Source organism: Cetorhinus maximus, unplaced genomic scaffold (assembly GCF_964194155.1).
Source record: "Cetorhinus maximus unplaced genomic scaffold, sCetMax3.hap1.1 HAP1_SCAFFOLD_1479, whole genome shotgun sequence".
Lineage (NCBI taxonomy): Eukaryota > Metazoa > Chordata > Chondrichthyes > Lamniformes > Cetorhinidae > Cetorhinus > Cetorhinus maximus.
In genome coordinates, this window is record NW_027597420.1 from 47008 (window position 1) to 66386 (window position 19379).

Below are 19379 nucleotides of genomic sequence, written 5' to 3' on the forward strand. Positions count from 1 at the left end.
CCTCATCAATCCTCCTGGTTACTGCCTCAAAAAATTTTATTAAGTTACTAAGTCATGATCTCCCGCTAACAAAACCACACTGACTGTCCCTGATCAATCCGTGCCTTTCTAAGTGAAAGTTTATCCCGTCTTTCAGAAATGTTTCCAATAATTTTCCCACCACTGAAGTCAGACTGACCGGCCTATAATTTTCTGGCCTATCCCTCACACTCTTTTTAAATAACGGTACAACGTTCGCAGACCTCCAATCCTCTGGGACCTCACCTGTATCTAGTAAAGATTGGAAAATGATCCTCAGAGGCTATTTCCTTCCTGGCTTCCTTCAACAGCTTGGGATACAATCCATCCGGCCCTGGTGATTTATCCACCTTCAAGGATCCCAGTCCCTCCGGTACTTCCTCTTTCACTATGCTTATTGTATCTAATGTTTCACACTCCTCCTCTTTAACTAGAATGTCTGCATCGTCCCTCTCCTTAGTGAGACAGAGACAAAGTACTCATTGAGAATGCTGCCCACATCTTCTGCATCAACCCACCAGTTACCATGTAGATCTCTGCCTTACCTTTTCCTTAGTTATTCTCTTGCTCTTAATGCACTGGTAAAACATCTTAGGATTTTCTTTGATTTTACCTGCCAATATTTTTTCATATCCTCTCTTTGCTTTCCTAATTTCCATTTTTACTTCACCCCTGTACTTTCTATACTCCTGTAGGCTTTCTACAGTATTAAGTCTTTTGTGACTGACATGAGCTTTCTTTTTCTGCTTTATCTTACCATGTATGTTTCTGGATAACCAGGAGGCTCTAGGTTTGGCAATACCACCCTTTTCTTTGTGGGGACATGTCTATACTGTGCCCAGAGAATCTCACCTTTGAATGCCTCCCACTGATTTGACACAGTTTTTCATTCTAATAGCTGTATCCAGTCCACTCTCGCCAGCTCACCTCTCAGCTCTTGCCTTTCCCAATTTAGAACTTTTATTCCTGTTCTATCTTTGTCCTTTTCCATAATGATGCTAAATCTAACTATGTTATGGTCACTATCTCCAAAATGGTCCCCCACTGCTACTTCATCCACTTGCCCAGCTTCATTTCCTAAGACTCAATCTAGAATTGTGACACCTCTCGTTGGGCTTGTTATGTGCCGGCTAAAGAAGTTCTCTTGAATACAGTTCAAGAATTTTGCATCCTCTGAGCTCTTTACACTGTTTGTATCCCAATTGATATTTGGGTAGTTGATGTCCCCAACGATTACTGCCCTATTGTTTTTGCACTCAGAAATCTGTCTACATATTTGCTGTTGTAACTCCCTTCCACTATTTGGGAGTCTATAGTACATTCCTAGTAGTATGGCTGACCCATTTTTATTTCTGAGCTCAACCCATATGGCCTCATTTGATGCTTCATTTAGTATATCATCCTTCCTCAATGCTGTAATTGATTCTTTAACCAATAATGCTACACACCCACCTTTTTTCTCCCCTCTCTATCCTGCCTGAACATTCTATAACCAGGGATGTTGAGCTGCCATTTTTGCCCCTCCTTAAGCTATGTTTCTGTTATAGAGGTGATATCATACTGCCACGTGTCTATCTGTGCCCTCAGCTCATCGGCGTTATTCACTATGCTCCTGGCATTTACATATATGCCTTTTAACACTGCCAAATTCCTGTGCTGTACACTATTCAATCTGTGTTGCTTCTGCCTTTCAGAGTCACTCACTAATTCGCCATCTCCCGTTCCCTGCTCTGAATTTGCCTTCCCACCCCCCTGCCAATTTAGTTTAAACCTCCCCATCAGCACTCCCAAATCTCACTGTAAGGATATTCGTCCCAGTCCTGTTCAGGTGTAGATCATCTGGCTTGTACAGGTCCCACCTTCCCCAGAACCAGTCCCAATGCCCCAGAAATCTGATGCCCTCCCTCCGACACCAGCTTTCCAGCCACGAGGTCAATTCTCCTATTTCTAAACTCGCTTGCACGTGGGACTGGGAGTAATCCTAAGATTACTGCATTAGAGGTCCTGTTTTTCAATCTCCTTCCTAGCTCCCAAAAGTCTGCTTTCAGGGCCTCATCCCCTTTCCTACCTAAGTCATTGATACCAACGTGGTCCATGCCCCTGGCTGATCACCCACCATGGGGAAAACAAAAATCTGGAATTAAAAGCCTGATGATGACCATGAAATCATTGTCGATTGTTGTAAAAACCCATCTGGTTCACTAATGTCCATTAGGGGAGGAAATCTGCTGTCCTTACCTGGTCTGGCCTACATGTGACTCCAGACCCACAGCAACGCGGTTGACTCTTAAAATGCCCTCTGAACACAGGCAATTAGGGATGGGCAATAAATGTTGGCCTAGCCAGCGACGCCCACATCCCATGAATGGATAGAAAATAACCCTCCCCCAGAAGAATGCCCTGCAGCCGCTCTGTGACATCCTTGACCCTGGCACCAGGACGGCAACATGACTCCTGGAGTCATGTCTACGGCCATAGAAACGCCCGTCTGTTCCCCTAACTAACAAACCCCCTATCACTGTGGCTCTTCCTCTCTTCTTCCTACCCTCTTGGACAGCAGAGCTGCCTGTGGTGCCACAAACTTGGCTCTGACTGCACTCCTCCGAGCGAGTGGAAGCCCTTGCAGTTGATGTAGTTGACTGCTTGTTGCCATGGATATCTAAGCGCCATGTGAGTGCAGTCGATGGCACCCTGCACCTGTGGGAAACCTGAGATCTGCGCAATTCCCAGCGCTCTTGCTTCCTGGCTTTCCTGATCCTGGGTGAAATGCACAGAGTTCTGTGCCTTTGTGAAGGTGGCACCCATGACCACCTGGATACTGTTGTGCGTGGAGGCGTGCGAAATTCCACACAAGTCACCTGTGGAGCCCTGGAAGGAGCCACTGGTGTAAAAATTGAGCGCCGTGGTCACTTTCACGGCCACTGGCAGTGGATGCCCTCCATGTCCCCGTGGCGCCAAATCCTGCAGCAGGTGACAGATGTGACTGACCATTTCTCTGGACATGCGACGTCTTCAGCGACACTGGTTCTCGGTCATCTGCAAGAGTGATAGACCCTGGGTCTAGCTAGGCACCGACCAGCGACGGCTTGCTGTGGCTCTTCAGCAGCGTGTGCAGGAGCCCCAGCCGCCTCTTCTTTCTGAGGGTGCCGCTCCCTCTCTCTGCCCTGCTTGGCGCCTCCATCAATCTCTTCTCCTTCGTCTCTGCTCTCTGTACGCCATGAGGCAGACAGCTAGTTCACCTGGCTCCATGCTCCTGATGTACTCCTCCTGCAGGATGAAAGAGAGGCACATGTGGCTTAGCATGGGTGTACTAAGAACCTCTCTTGGTTAAGTCTGAAGGCCGCTTAACGCATCCCAGAGAGTGCTGGCCACCACTTGGATGGCCAGAGTTTAGTGCGCTGCATGGCTGCCCGAGACCCCACTCAACTCTGTCCCATTCCACCTGACCGATTGGCGGCAGCTTTGCCCATTGAGCTGCATGTTGTGCTCTCAGCTCAGGCACAGGCATTCTCCTAACCCACACAGCAAGGCTGCACTGTTAGCTTGAACCATGGAGGAGACTGGTCCAAACCGGGATGAAGACATTGCAAGGGGCTGTAAGCGCCTCCACCAGTGACTGCTCCATGGCCAACTTTTGCAAGGAGATTGTACAAAGTGCCCAGTCATACAATTGTTCCGCAGTCCACTAAAACACTCATTAGTTTGCAGTTTGTGCCCGAGGGGTGAAAAGCTCTGGGGCACTTGGTGGCACTTTCAGGCCTCTACGTTGCTTGAGTGGGCAGTTAAGCTAGAGGCCCGACTCCAAACATGTCAATGTAGCTGCACCTGAACTGTATCAGCTGTGGAGGAATGTTCACTTTATACAAGGTTTCCTTAATGTGTGGCCGCTTCCCTTCACCCTACACCGCACGTGCTTTGCACTACAATCAACCGCAGGGCAGCCCTTGCCCGGGCATCACACTGCCAGCCAGTGGGAAAAGGCGACTTGCCTGTGCCCTCACCTGAATGCACGGTGCCTCTTCCTCGAAGTCAAACAGGCGATCCTCACGAGCGCTGCACAACGTCACGGTGCACTCACCTCCGAGTCCCCCTGAAGTATAGCTCGCCAGGTGCTCGCCTTTTCAATGCTGTTGTGAAACACGACAGTGCGCAACCACATTGATGTGCTCGGGTGATCCAGTGTTGGGGGGTGGGGTGGGGGTGATTCCAGCAGGAGGGCAGGCAAGACGATGAGATGCAAATGCATTGAAATGAGGTTCCTGACGTTGGACAGTGGGAATGGCGGCCCACCACTGACGGCCGGAGCAGGCGATCACAAGCTCATTTCATGACAGCGTAAAACCGATTTTTTAGCTTTCTCACCATGTTATCCGCTCACGCCCACCATGATGCCCAACGCCAACAGGGGTGGAACAAGGTCTTGCATACTAGTTTCACAGTGTGTCGGACATTTGACACCTTCATCAGTACTGTCCCTCCGGCAATGCAACCACGGGTAAATCTCCCTCTACACTGTCCCCATCAAACACTCCCAGGACAGGTACAGCACGGGGTTAGATACAGAGTAAAGCTCCCTCTACACTGTCCCCATCAAACACTCCCAGGACAGGTACAGCACGGGGTTAGATACAGAGTAAAGCTCCCTCTACACTGTCCCCATCAAACACTCCCAGGACAGGTACAGCACGGGGTTAGATACAGAGTAAAGCTCCCTCTACACTGTCCCCATCAAACACTCCCAGGACAGGTACAGCACGGGGTTAGATACAGAGTAAAGCTCCCTCTACACCGTCCCCATCAAACACTCCCAGGACAGGTACAGCATGGGGTTAGTTACAGAGTAAAGCTCCTTTTCTTTGCCTCTCTTTCTCCCCCTCCCACCCTATAATGTGGTTTGATGAGGTGTTTCAGTCTGTGGTCTGTTTTTTGTGTAAATACTGACTCTATGTCAGCCACAGGTCTAAGTTTCTGGTTATTTATATCTAGCTCTCCATGCTTTCGTTTTGATATTTTTATGTTATTCTGGTTTTGTCGTCTTTATTCTAATCTTGGTGGCTTATATTAGTCTTTCATGAAAAATTACTGAATTGAATTTTGATTTGATGGATCCACCTAGACAGACAGAGATGTGTGTGCAAGTGGATAGGGGGTGCAGAAGGCAGCTTCTGAGTGTTAGTCCAACATAGTGAGGAGCCCTGTGTGTAACTGAGCTCAAAAACAAACATCCTTTCTGTGAAACTCTTCCTCCACAGACCCAATACTCAAGACGTTGGAACATTTGGCAGTGCCTGGGCTGGTATGAACATCCTCAACTGCTTGCTGGGCACAAGACAACCCCCCCCCCTTAACTGGGCAAAGAACACACGCCCCTTCCTGGGCACAGACAACCCTCCTCACTGGGCACAGAACCCGTCTCCCCCTTGCTGGGTACAGAACATCCCCCTCACTGGGCACTGGGCAGACAGTACAGACCCAAGAGTAAATCAGCAGATAAGGCCAGACTTTACAAAATAATAGAAGGACAAAATTAAAGGCCCTGCATGTAACGCACGAAGCATTCAAAACAAAACAGATGAACTGATAGCGCAAATAGAAATAAATAAGTACGATCTGTTAGTCATTACAGAGACTTGGCTGCAGGATGACATGGATTGGGACCTGAATATTAATGGTTATGTGACATTTAGGAAGGACAGGAAGTTAGGAAAAGGTGGAGGCGTGGCTCTGTTAATTAACGATGGTATTAGCACATTAGAGAGGGATGACCTGTAATGGAGGAAACCAGGATGTAGAAGCGGTTTGGGTTGAAGTGAAAAACGATAAAGACAAGAAGTCACTTCTGGGAGTGGTGTACAGACCCCCTAATTGTAACTATACAGGATGACAGAGTATAAAGGAAGAGATAATGGGAGCTTGTCAGAAAGGTACAGCAATAATCATGTGGGTTTTAGTCTACTTATAGACTGAAAGAATGAGATGGGCAAAGGTAGCATAGATGAAGAGCTCATAGGGTGTTTTTGGGATAATTTCTCAGAATATCATGTTCTGGAGCCAACCATAGAGCAGGCGATACTAGACCTGGTATTGAGCAACAAGATAGGATTAATTGATAACCTCTTAGTAAAGACACCCCTAGGTAGCAGTGATCATAATTTTACATGTAGTTTGAGGAAGAGAAGAGTGGGACCAAGACTAGTGTTTAAATTTAAATAAGGGCAAGTAGAGCCAGCTAAAGTGAACTGGCAAATAAAGTTAAGGGATAGGTCAATAGAGGTTCAGTGGCAGACATTTAAAGGGATATTTCATAATACACAGAATAGATACGTTCCAATGAGAAAGAAAAATTTCAAGGGGAGAACCCACCATCCATAGTTAAATAAAAAAGTTAAAGACAGTATCAAACTTAAAGAAAATCATTTAATTACTCAAAGATGGATGGCAGGTCAGAAGATTGGAAAGAATATAAAGAACAGCAAAGAATGACAAAAAGATTAATAAGGAGGGAAAAATTAGAGTACGAGAGAAAGCTAGCGAGTAATATAAAGACTGTAAGAGTGTCTATAGATACTTAAATAAGAAAAGAGTTAACAAATTGAGCATCGGTCCTATAGAAAGTGAGTCTGGGGAATTAATAATGAAAAATAAGGAGATGGCAGATGAATTGAACAGGTATTTTCCATCAGTTTTCACTATAGCAGATACAAGTAACATCCCAGAAATAGCTGTAAGTCAGGAAATGGAAGGGAAGAAGTAATTCAGGAAAATTACAATCACCTGGGAAATGTTATTGAGTAAACTGTTGGAGTTACAGGCTGACAAATCCCCGGGTCCTGATGAATTTCATCCTAGGGTCTTAAAAGAAGTGGCTCGTGAGATAGTTGATGGGTTGGTTTTAATTTTCCAAAATTCCCTAGATTTGGGGAAGGTTCTATTAGATTGGAAAATAACAAATGTTATTCAAAAAGGGAAGGGAGCGAAAAGCAGGAAACTACAGGTCAGTTAGCTTAACATCTGTCATAAGCAAAATGTTAGAAGCTATTATTAAAGATATTATAGCAGAGCAATTAGAAAAAGCAATCAGGCAGAGTCAACATGGTTTTGTGAAAGGGAAATCATGTTTAACCGATTTACTGGAGGTTTAGTGGCAGACATTTAAAGGGATATTTCATAATACACAGAATAAGATGTGCTGTGGATAAAGGTGAACCGGTGGATGTACTGTACTTAGATTTCCAGAAGGCATTTGATAAGGGGCCACATCAAAGGTTATTGTGGAAAATAAAAGTTCATGGTGTATGGGGTAACATACTGGCATGGATAGAAGATTGGCTGGCTAACAGGAAACAGAGGGCATACATAAATGTGTCTTTTTCTGGTTGGCAAGATGTGACGAGTGGTGTGCCACAGGGATCAGTTCTGGGACCTCGACATTTCACAATTTATATAAATGACTTGGATGAAGGGACAAATAGTTTGGCTGCTAAATTTGCTGATGACACAAAGATAGATAGGATAATAAGATGTGAAGAGGACATAAGGAGGCTATAAAGGAATATTGATAGGTTAAGTGAGTGGGCAAAGATCTGGCAAATGGAGTTGTTATGGCACAGTGGATGGTAAATGCTGAGCTGTTCAAATCCCAGAAGGAAACTTGAAACAACTGCCACAACTATTTTACAATTTGTACTTATTTTGAGATGCGTGCCTTGAATTCAGTAGTAATAAGACCACCGAGTCTTAGAGGTTTCTTACAAAACTAAATTAAACCTTTATTGATTAAAAAAATGATTTTAAGCACATATATAGATTTACAAATTACTACGATGATAACTCCTAGTTCCCCTAGTTAATCTAACTCCCAGTTATACCCCCGTTAAGGCAACAGTAAAACACAGATTTAAACAGACTCAGGCAAAGCAACACACCTGGGCCAGTCGAATTCAAAGTGAGTTTTCTTTAGCTTCGGTTCCTTGTAGACAGCAGCTTGAGGCTTAGATGCTGGAGGCTTTTCACACTCGTGTTAGATCTTAGAATTCCTTCTTCCCTTACACATAACCTCATCTCCTTTATACAGATTTCTCCATTTTCAATGTAAATCCCTTGTTTCGAGATGTCATTTCAACTCTTACTTTTCTAATAATAAAGATCTTTCATAGTACCAATTTTATCTGTAAGCTTTGTGAAAAATAAACACACTGTTCGGTTTAGTCTCTGTTGGTTAGGTGTAACACCTTACCACCTCTTTGAAAACCACTACTCTAATTTATCTCAAAATACAAATGCTCCCTTTATACCTCGCATTCTAAAACTTCAGCTGTGTTTACCTATTTGACATTTTAAACCTAGCTCCTCTTCTTGATACATTAAAGCCTTCAGACCAGCTATCTCTAATTCAGTTAAGTTCCCCCCCCCCACACACACACACACACACACACACACACATACAGACAAATACTATTTCTACTTTACAATAAATTCCAATAACATTATGAAAGTTATTATATTTTCCTGACAGGTGTATAATGTGGGAAATTGCCTATTTTTACAGGAATAATAAAAAAAGAAGCATATTACCTAAATGGTGAGAGGTTGCAGAGCTCTGAGATTCAGAGGGACCTGGGTGTCCTAGTGCATGAATTGCAAAAGGCTAGTATGCAGATGCAGCAAGTAATTAGGAAAGTTAATAGGATGTTATTTATTTTTTTTTATATTCATTCATGGGATGTGGGCTTTGCTGGCTGGGCCAGCATTTATTGCCCATCCCTAATTGCCCTTGAGAAGTTTGCCCTTGGTGAGCTGCCTATTAGTTATCAGTTATTGTGAGGGGAATTGATTACAAAAGTAGGGAGGTTATGCTTTAGTTGTAAAGAGCATTGGTGAGACCACATCTGGAGTGATGCCTACGGTATTGATCTCCTTATTTAAGGAAGGATTAAATGCATTGCAGCAGTTCAGAGGTTTACCAGACACATACCTGGATTGGGTGGCAGGGGGAAATGAGGCTCTGGCAGGGTTTGAAACCAAGGATGAGATGTTTAAAATCTTACTTGACCTGGAGACAGTGTAGGTCAGTGAGCACAGGAGTGATATGAGGAATGGAACTTGGGGTGAGTTAGAACATGGACAGCAGAGTTTTGGATGAGCTCAAGTTTACGGAGAGGGGAGAGCAGACAGGAGCGTGTTGGAATAATTGAGTCAAGGAGGAACGAAGGCACAGATAAGAACTTCAACAGCAAATGAGCTGAGACAGGGGCGATGTCGTGCGATGTTACGGAGGTGGAAATAGCTGATGTTAGTGATGGGGGGAATATGTGGTCAGAGGCTCATCGTGGGGTCAAATGTGAGGATAGATCCTTGGGGTACCCTAGAGGTAACGGTGCAGGGACAGGAAGAGAAGCCATTACAAGTGACTCTCTGGCTATGGTTAGACAAGAATGGACCCAGGCGAGAGCAATCCCATCCAGCTGGACGATGATGGAGAGGTGTTGGAGGAAGATGGTGTGGTGACTGTGTCAAAGGCTGCAGACCAACCAAGAAGGACGAGGAGGGAAAGTTTACCTTTGTCACAGTCACAAAGGATGTCATTTGTGACTTTGCTAAGAGCAGTTTCGGGACTGAGACAGGGTGGAAGCCTGATTGGAGCGATTAAACACGGAGTTCCAGGAATGGCGGGAATAGATTTGGGAGGTGACGACACATTCAAGGACTGTGGCGGAAATGGAGCTGGGAGATGGGATGGGAGTTTGCAAGGACGATGGGGTCAAGTGTTGGTTTTTGAGCAGAGGGGTGATGACGACAGATTTAAAGGAGAGACGGACAACATCTGAAGAGAGAAATTCGTCACTAATATCGGGTAACGTGGGGAGCAGGAGGGGAAGTTGGGTGATCAGCAGTTTAGTGGGAATAGGATCAAGGGAACAGGAGGTGGCTCAGAGACGGCATGAGGGGAGATCAGAGAGAAACTAGAGAAAGATGTGAGTTCAGGGATAGTGCTGGGGGGAGAATGAAAGGGAGTTTGGTCAGGTGAGCTAGTGAAAGGGAGGGAAGCAGCAGAGGTAGCTACACACCTTTGGCTTCACTCATACAGAATTGATGATGAAAGTGAGGAATAGTGCAATAGCTGTTGCTGGGCCCCTCCCTATCACTCAATACACCACATGAGCTCATTGAGCTTCTGTGAGGAACCCTTCATAACATGAAGCTTTCCCCAAGGCCTCAGTTAATATGTTCCACAGGAAAAGTACAATTTTTGGAACTTCTATGAGGCAGGAGAAGGGGAATGGAGGGGAGGGAGCGCGAGTGTGCAGCAAGCAAGGTGTGATGCAGGCTGGACTCAGGGTTGGTGAGCAGTGGGTAGGGGGTGTTGGGGGGGAACGTGGGCAGGGATTGGGGGAGGGTGCATTAGGTCCAAGTGGTGACCCTGATGGTCAGAGGCTCCTGCCGTTGAGTGCAACTGTGCTGAGGTCACCCACAATCTCTCTCTCTCCTTTGCCAGATTTTAATTACACGGATGGTTATGATGGGGACACTGCGGATGAACCAAGGGCCACGGAAGAAGCTTCTGAAACGATGCCATTTATCGATGAGTCTCCCACGATGTCACCACAGCTGAGTGCCAGGACCCATGAAACCAGTGATGCACTATCGTCAACGCCAGATGGCGTGGCGGCTATGGTAGGATTATTCTACAACACTGGGCTAGAGTACTGGTGGGGACAGGTCTGTCACTGTATAACACTGGGTTACAGCACTGGTGGGGACAGGTCTGTCACTGTGTAACACTGGGGTACAGTACTGGTGGGGACAGGTCTGTCACTGTATAACACTGGGGTACAGTACTGATGGGGACAGGCCTGTCACTGTATAACACTGGGGTACAGTACTGATGGGGACAGGTCTGTCACTGTGTAACACTGGGGTACAGTGTGATGGGGACAGGTCTGTTACTGTATAACACTGGGGTACGGTACTGGTGGGGACAGGTCTGTCACTGTATAACACTGGGGTACAGTACTGGTGGGGACAGGTCTGTCACTGTATAACACTGGGGTACAGTACTGGTGGGGACAGGTCTGTCACTGTATAACACTGGGGTACGGTACTGGTGGGGACAGGTCTCTCATTGTATAACATGGGTACAGTACTGGTGGGGACAGGTCTGTCACTGCATAACACTGGGGTACAGTACTGGTGGGGACAGGTCTGTCACTGTATAACACTGGGGTACAGCACTGGTGGGGACAGGTCTGTCACTATAACACTGGGGCACAGTACTGGTGGGGACAGGTCTGTCACTGTATAACACTGGGGTACAGTACTGGTGGGGACAGGTCTGTCACTGTATAACACTGGGGTACAGCACTGGTGGGGACAGGTCTGTCACTATAACACTGGGGCACAGTACTGGTGGGGACAGGTCTGTCACTGTATAACACTGGGGTACAGTACTGGTGGGGACAGGTCTGTCACTGTATAACACTGGGGTACAGCACTGGTGGGGACAGGTCTGTCACTATAACACTGGGGCACAGTACTGGTGGGGACAGGTCTGTCACTGTATAACACTGGGGTACAGTACTGGTGGGGACAGGTCTGTCACTGTATAACACTGGGATACAGTACTGGCGGGGACAGGTCAGTCACTGTATAACACTGGGATACAGTACTGGCGAGGACAGGTCAGTCACTGTATAACACTGGGGTACAGTACTGGTGGGGACAGGTCTGTCACTGCATAACACTGGGGTACAGCACTGGTGGGGACAGGTCTGTCACTGTATAACACTGGGGTACAGTACTGGTGGGGACAGGTCTGTCACTGTATAACACTGGGGTACAGTACTGGTGGGGACAGGTCTGTCACTGTATAACCCTGGGGTACAGTACTGGTGGGGGCAGGTCTGTCACTGTATAACACTGGGGTACAGTACTGGTGGGGACAAGTCTGTCACTGTATAACACTGGGGTACAGTACTGGCGGGGACAGGTCTGTCACTGTATAACACTGGGGCACAGTACTGGTGGGGACAGGTCTGTCACTGTATAACACTGGGGTACAGTACTGGCGGGGACAGGTCTGTCACTGTATAACACTGGGGTACAGTACTGGCGGGGACAGGTCTGTCACTGTATAACACTGGGGTACAGTACTGGCGGGGACAGGTCAGTCACTGTATAACACTGGGGTACAGTACTGGTGGGGACAGGTCTGTCACTGTATAACACTGGGGTACAGTACTGGTGGGGACAGGTCTGTCACTGTATAACACTGGGGTACAGTACTGGTGGGGACAGGTCTGTCACTGTATAACACTGGGATACAGTACTGGTGGGGACAGGTCTGTCACTGTATAACACTGGGGCACAGTACTGGTGGGGACAGGTCTGTCACTGTATAACACTGGGGCACAGTACTGGTGGGGACAGGTCTGTCACTGTATAACACTGGGGTACAGTACTGGCGGGGACAGGTCTGTCACTGTATAGCACTGGGGTACAGTACTGGCGGGGACAGGTCTGTCACTGTATAACCCTGGGGTACATTACCTCATACTGTCCTGCCCAGGGATGTTGTGTGTGTTTTTTACCCATCATGCTCTTTGGAGCTGTGATTGACATCCATTTGGTCTCCTCCCTTCTCCTCTGCAACACCTCCGCATTCCATTTGAAACTGTTGAAAAGCCTGTTTTCCTGAATCTGAAAGTGCGTCACGAGTGAGATCATTTTTATCTTGGATTTCCAGCCTCACAATGCCTCAGGAGGCACTGCCCCCTAGGGGCAGCTCACTGATTTGCTGCCGTCAACATTGAGTTAGTGATGTTGGGTAGAATGGTGCACAACAGGAGGCCATTCACCCTGTCGTGTCTGTGTCAGGTCTTTGAAAGAGCAACCCAATTACTCCTCATTGTCCTGCACACTGTTATCTTCAAGTATTTCTCCAATTGAACGTTCCTATTGGACCCGCTTCCACCGCCCTTTCAGGCAACACCTTCCAGGTCACAACAGCTCGCTGTATAGAAGGTTTTTTCCCTCATGTCGCCTGTGGTTCTTTTGCCAATTATCTGAAATCTCTGATTATTGCCCCTCTGTTAGCGCAAACAATTCTCCTTATTTTCACTAGCAAAGCCCTTTAATATTTTCAACACATCTAACAGAGCCACACAACAGGCTTGTGAGAAAAATGATTGCTCACGGACTAAAAGGGACAGTAGCAACGTGGATACAAAATTGGCTGAGTGACAGGAACCAGAGAGTAATGGTCAATGGATATTTTTCGGGCTGGAGGAAGGTTTGTAGTGGAGTTCCCCAGGGGTCGGTATTGGGACCCTTGCTTTTCCTGATCTATATTAACGATCTAGATCTTGGTGTGCAGGGGACAATTTCAAAGTTTGCAGATGATACAAAGTTTGGGAGTGTTGTGGAAATTCAAGTTGGTGGAGTGGGCAGATAGGTGGCAGATGAAGTTCAATGCGGATAAGTGTGAGGTGATGCATTTTGGTCAGAAGAACATGGACAGACGTTATAAAATAAGGGGTGAAATTTTGAAGGGCGTGCAGGAGCAGAAAGACCTGGGTGTTTATGTGCATAGATCATTGAAGGTGGCAGGACAGGTGGAGAGAGCAGTTAATAAAGCATATAGTATCCTGGGCTTTATTAATGGGGGCATAGAGTACAAGAGCAAGGAGGTTATGCTGAATTTATACAAGACACTTGTTAAACCTCAGCTGGAGTATTGTGTACAGTTCTGGGCACCATATTATAGGGAGGATGTGAACACATTGGAGAGAGCGCAGAAGGGATTTACAAGAATGGTTCCAAGGATGAGAAACTTCAGTTATGAGGATAGATTGGAGAGGTTGGGGCTGTTCTCCTTGGAGAGAAGAAGGCTAAGAGGAGATTTGATAGAGATGTTCAAGATCATGAGGGGGCTAGACAGATTAGATAGGGAGAAGCTGTTCCCACACGTAAAAGGATCAAGATCGAGAGGACACAGATTTGAAGTGATTTACAAATGATTTACAAAAGAAGCAAGTGCGATGTGAGAGAAAACTTTTTCACACAACGAGTGGTTCGGGTCTGGAATGCACTGCCTGGAAGTGTGGTGGAGGCAGGTTCAATCAAGGCACTCGAGGGCATTAGATGATTATTTGAATAGAAACAATGTGCAGGGGTACAGGGAAAAGGCAGGACAATGGCACGACGTCATAATGCTCATTCGAAGAGCTGGTGCAGACAAGATGGGCCAAATGGCCTCATTCTGAACTGTAACATTTCTGTGATTCTGTGTGAATCTGAACATTTTCCCCCTGCCTCTCCAGAAGAGGAATAATCCCAGATCAGCTGTTTCTCCATATAATTGAAGTTCTTCAGTCCCAATATCATTCTAGTAAAATTCTACAGCACCTTCTCTGTTGCCTTGATGTCTTCCGAGTGTGTGGTGCCCAGAATTGGTTGGAGAGCTCGATGAGGTCAGAAAATGGAAGGTGTGAAAACAAGGATGAGAATTTTAAATTTCCCTGGAGAATTAGTTAGCGAAGTAGTGAGTAAGTTTAAAATGGGAGTCCCATCAAACACTCCCAGAACAGGTACAGCATGGGGTTAGATACAGAGTAAAGTTCCCTCTACGCTGTCCCCATCAAACACTCCCAGAACAGGTACAGCATGGGGTTAGATACAGAGTAAAGTTCCCTCTACGCTGTCCCCATCAAACACTCCCAGAACAGGTACAGCATGGGGTTAGATACAGAGTAAAGCTCCCTCTACACTGTCCCCATCAAACACTCCCAGAACAGGTACAGCATGGGGTTAGATACAGAGTAAAGCTCCCTCCACACCGTCCCCATCAAACACTCCCAGGACAGGTACAGCACGGGGCTAGATACAGAGTAAAGCTCCCTCTACACCGTCCCCATCAAACACTCCCAGGACAAGTACAGCACAGAGCTAGATACAGAGTAAAGCTCCCTCTACACTGTCCCCATCAAACACTCCCAGGACAAGTACAGCACAGAGCTAGATACAGAGTAAAGCTCCCTCTACACTGTCCCGATCAAACACTCCCAGGACAAGTACAGCACAGAGCTAGATACAGAGTAAAGCTCCCTCTACACTGTCCCCATCAAACACTCCCAGAGCAGGTACAGCATGGGGTTAGATACAGAGTAAAGCTCCCTCTACACTGTCCCCATCAAACACTCCCAGGACAGGTACAGCATGGGGTTAGATACAGAGTAAAGCTCCCTCTACACTGTCCCCATCAAACACTCCCAGGACAGGTACAGCACGGGGTTGGATATAGAGTAAAGCTCCCTCTATATTATCCTCAAGCTACAGGCCTCAAGTGTGGAGTTTGACAGTGAGTGTGTTTTGAGCTATTCTCCTTAGGGGTGCATCAGCTTTTCTGCCTCCTGCCCTGATTTTGCTGGCTAATCGTCAGGCTCTGCAATTCCACCTGTCTCTCCCTGACTAACCCAGTTTAGGCCCAGGGTTTGAGCCTGGGGTCTTCCTGCTCTGTAGGCCAGCACAGGCTTTAAGGGTGTGAGCGCCACTTCTCTCCTGTACTTATAGGGTTAAGGAAAAAGTTTACTCATGATTGAGAAGCCAGTGGGTTCAGAGCCTGACTCCAGCCCTTTGTTTAGTTTGCACCTTATCCGTTTTCAGCAGGAGAGGAGTGGAGCAGCATTTGGATTGAGTGCCATATGCCAGCAGAGAGTGTGATTGGTGCAGTTTGAGAGCTGCAGTTATATATAGCTGAGGTGTTAGGGGGGCGTGTTAGAACCTTGCTCAGAGACGGAAGATCTGACAGGAATTGCCGTGGTAGATTCGGCAGCCACTAGCCGCTCGGTGTTGCTGACTGATTGTAGAAGGGCATCATTCTGTCGTGAGCACAGAGGAGGGGTGGGGGGAAGGGGTTGGTTCAGGATCTGCCCACTGCTGCCCTGTGATCAGATAACTGTGTGACTGGCATTGCTGCCAGTTTTTGAGGGGATTTCTACTGCTTAGCCCAGCAATGATCACTGAGTTCAAAGTGAAAACTCAGCGAAAATAAGGAACAGTTAAAATCAGGAAGTATCGTCATGCAGCAGATTCAGGCTACGGCTGCCTTTTCTCTTCCCTTAAAAAATCATTAACCAGTTTCAGAGATAAGGTGTGTTGCTGGGGAGTGGCACTGGCTGGATGGCCTCAACCCACCATTCCTGACGGGTGCCTGGAGGGGGGCAGTTGGGGGAGGTGCCAGCATTGCGGGTGCCCGGGCTCTGGGGTCGAGAGACAGTGAAATGCTGCATGTGACTGGGTGGTGGAGGAATTGGCTATTGGCTGGCAGCCCGGTGGTGTCAGGCCAGTGCGGACACTAGGAGATACCTGTCTGGAACAGACATCGCTGCCATTGGACACTGAACATGATCCCAATGATGGAAGATGAGGAGGAAGTTATTGGTCTCCTGGATAAAGTACTTCTGGATGAAGATGCCATATCCCTGAGTGAGTTTGAATGGGATGGAGCTGGGATTCTGGTGTCTGGACCTTCCAGTCTTGAGTTACGAAAGGTGAGGGACCTTTCTGTTAATGGAAATGGGAGGGGTTTGTGGTTGTAAGGATTAGTGTTGTTAGCGTTTGAGAGGGGCTGGCATTGTTTGTGTTTGTGAGGGGCTGGGGTTGTTTGCGTTTGTGAGGGACTGGGGTTGTTTGCGTTTGTGAGGGACTGGGGTTGTTTGCGTTTGTGAGGGGCTGGGGTTGTTTGCGTTTATGAGGGACTGAGGTTGTTTGCGTTTATGAGGGGCTGGGGTTGTTTGCGTTTATGAGGGGCTAGCATTGTTTGCGTTTGTGAGGGGCTGGGGTTGTTAGCGTTTGAGAGGGGCTGGCATTGTTTGTGTTTGTGAGGGGCTGGGGTTGTTTGCGTTTGTGAGGGACTGGGTTTGTTTGCGTTTGTGAGGGGCTGGGGTTGTTTGCGTTTATGAGGGACTGAGGTTGTTTGCGTTTATGAGGGGCTGGGGTTGTTTGCGTTTATGAGGGGCTAGCGTTGTTTGCGTTTGTGAGGGGCTGGGGTTGTTTGCGTTTGAGAGGGGCTGGGTTTGTTTGCGTTTATGAGGGACTGAGGTTGTTTGCGTTTGTGAGGGGCTGGGGTTGTTTGCGTTTGTGAGCGGCTGGCGTTGTTTGCGTTTGTGAGGGGCTGGGGTTGTTTGTGTTTGTGAGGGACTGGGGTTGTTTGCGTTTATGAGGGACTGGGGTTGTTTGCGTTTATGAGGGGCTGGGGTTGTTTGCGTTTGTGAGGGGTTGGCGTTGTTTGCGTTTGTGAGCGGCTGGCGTTGTTTGCGTTTGTGAGGGGCTGGGGTTGTTTGTGCTTGTGAGGGACTGGGGTTGTTTGCGTTTATGAGGGACTGGGGTTGTTTGCGTTTGTGAGGGGCTGGTGTTTTTTGCGTTTGTAAGCGGCTGACGTTGTTTGCGTTTGTGAGGAGCTGGGGTTGTTTGCGCTTGTGAGGGACTGGGGTTGTTTGCGTTTGTGAGGGGCTGGTGTTGTTTGCGTTTGTAAGCGGCTGACGTTGTTTGTGCTTGTGAGGGGCTGGGGTTGTTTGCGCTTGTGAGGGACTGGGGTTGTTTGCGTTTGTGAGGGGCTGGGGTTGTTTGCGTTTGTGAGGGGCTGGGATTGTTTGCGTTTATGAGGGACTGGGGTTGTTTGCGTTTGTGAGGGGCTTGCGTTGTTTGCGTTTGTGAGGGACTGGGGTTGTTTGCGTTTATGAGGGGCTGGGGTTGTTTGTGCTTGTGGGGGACTGGGGTTGTTGCGTTTCTGAGGGGCTGGGGTTGTTTGTGTTTGTGAGGGGCTGGGGTTGTTTGTGCTTGTGAGGGACTGGGGTTGTTTGCGTTTGTGAGGGACTGGGGTTGTTTGCGTTTGTGAGGGGCTGGGGTTGTTTCTGTTTGTGAGGGACTGGGGTTGTTTGCGTTTGTGAGGGGCTTGCGTTGTTTGCGTTTGTGAGGGGCTGGGGTTGTTTGCGTTTGTGAGGGGCTGGCGTTGTTTGCGTTTGTGAGGGACTGGGGTTATTTGCGTTTGTGAGGGGCGGGCGTTGTTTGCGTTTGTGAGGGACTGGGGTTGTTTGCGTTTGTGAGGGGCTGGGGTTGTTTGCGTTTGTGAGAGACTGAGGTTGTTTGTGAGCGTCTGGGTTTGTTTGCGTTTGTGAGGGGCTGGGGTTGTTTGTGAGGGGCTAGGGTTGTTTGTGTTTGTGAGGGGCTGGCATTGTTTGCGTTTATGAGGGACTGGGGTTGTTTGCGTTTGTGAGGGGCTGGCGTTGTTTGCGTTTGTGAGGGACTGGGGTTGTTTGCATTTGTGAGGGGCTGGGGTTGTTTGTGAGGGGCTGTGGTTGTTTGTGAGGGGCTGGGGTTGTTTGCGTTTGTGAGGGGCTGGCATTGTTTGCGTTTGTGAGGGACTGGGGTTGTTTGCGTTTGTGAGGGGCTGGCATTGTTTGCGTTTGTGAGGGGCTGGGGTTGCTTACGTTTGTGAGGGACTGAGGTTGTTTGCGTTTGTGAGGGGCTGGCATTGTTTGCGTTTGTGAGGGACTGGGGTTGTTTGCGTTTGTGAGGGGCTGGGGTTGTTTGTGAGGGGCTGGGGTTGTTTGTGAGCGGCTGGCGTTGTTTGCGTTTGTGAGGGGCTGGCGTTGTTTGCGTTTGTGAGGGACTGGGTTTGTTTGCGTTTGTGAGGGGCTGGCGTTGTTTGCGTGTGTGAAGGACTGGCATTGTTTGCGTTTATGATGGGCTGGCGTTGTTTGCGTTTGTGAGGGACTGGGTTTGTTTGCGTTTATGAGCGGCTGGCATTGTTTGTGTTTGTGAGGGACTGGGTTTGTTTGCGTTTGTGAGGGGCTGGCGTTGTTTGTGTGTTTGAGGGGCTGGCGTTGTTTGCGTGTTTGAGGGGCTGTCGTTGTTTGCGTGTTTGAGGGGCTGTCGTTGTTTGTGTTTATGAGGGACTGGGTTTGTTTGTGTTTATGAGGGGCTGGCGTTGTTTGCGTTTGTGAGGGGCTGGCATTGTTTGCGTTTGTGAGGGACTGGGTTTGTTTGCGTTTGTGAGGGGCTGGGGTTGTTTGTGAGGGGCTGGGGTTGTTTGTGAGTGGCTGGCGTTGTTTGCGTTTGTGAGGGGCTGGGGTTGTTTGTGAGGGGCTGGGGTTGTTTGTGAGCGGCTGGCGTTGTTTGCGTTTGTGAGGGGCTGGCGTTGTTTGCGTTTGTGAGGGGCTGGCGTTGTTTGCGTTTGTGAGGGGCTGGGGTTGTTTGCGTTTTTGAGGGACTGGGGTTGTTTGCGTTTGTGAGGGGCAGGCGTTGTTTGCATTTGTGAGGGACTGGGGTTGTTTGCGTTTGTGAGGGGCTGGGGTTGTTTGCGT

The 19379-nt window shown here is 47.9% G+C and overlaps 1 protein-coding gene across 1 annotated transcript in view; it reads left to right on the forward strand.

Moving 5' to 3' along the window:
• The window catches only part of LOC144676266 (uncharacterized), a gene marked incomplete at its 3' end in the record, with an annotated part of 80013 nt that overhangs the window by 46222 nt on the left and 14412 nt on the right, over positions 1 to 19379 (forward strand). Inside the window, exon 2 of the mRNA XM_078536744.1 lies at positions 10514 to 10692. Coding sequence (XP_078392870.1) covers positions 10514 to 10692 — 179 coding nt within the window. The remainder of the gene's footprint in view (positions 1 to 10513; positions 10693 to 19379) is intronic.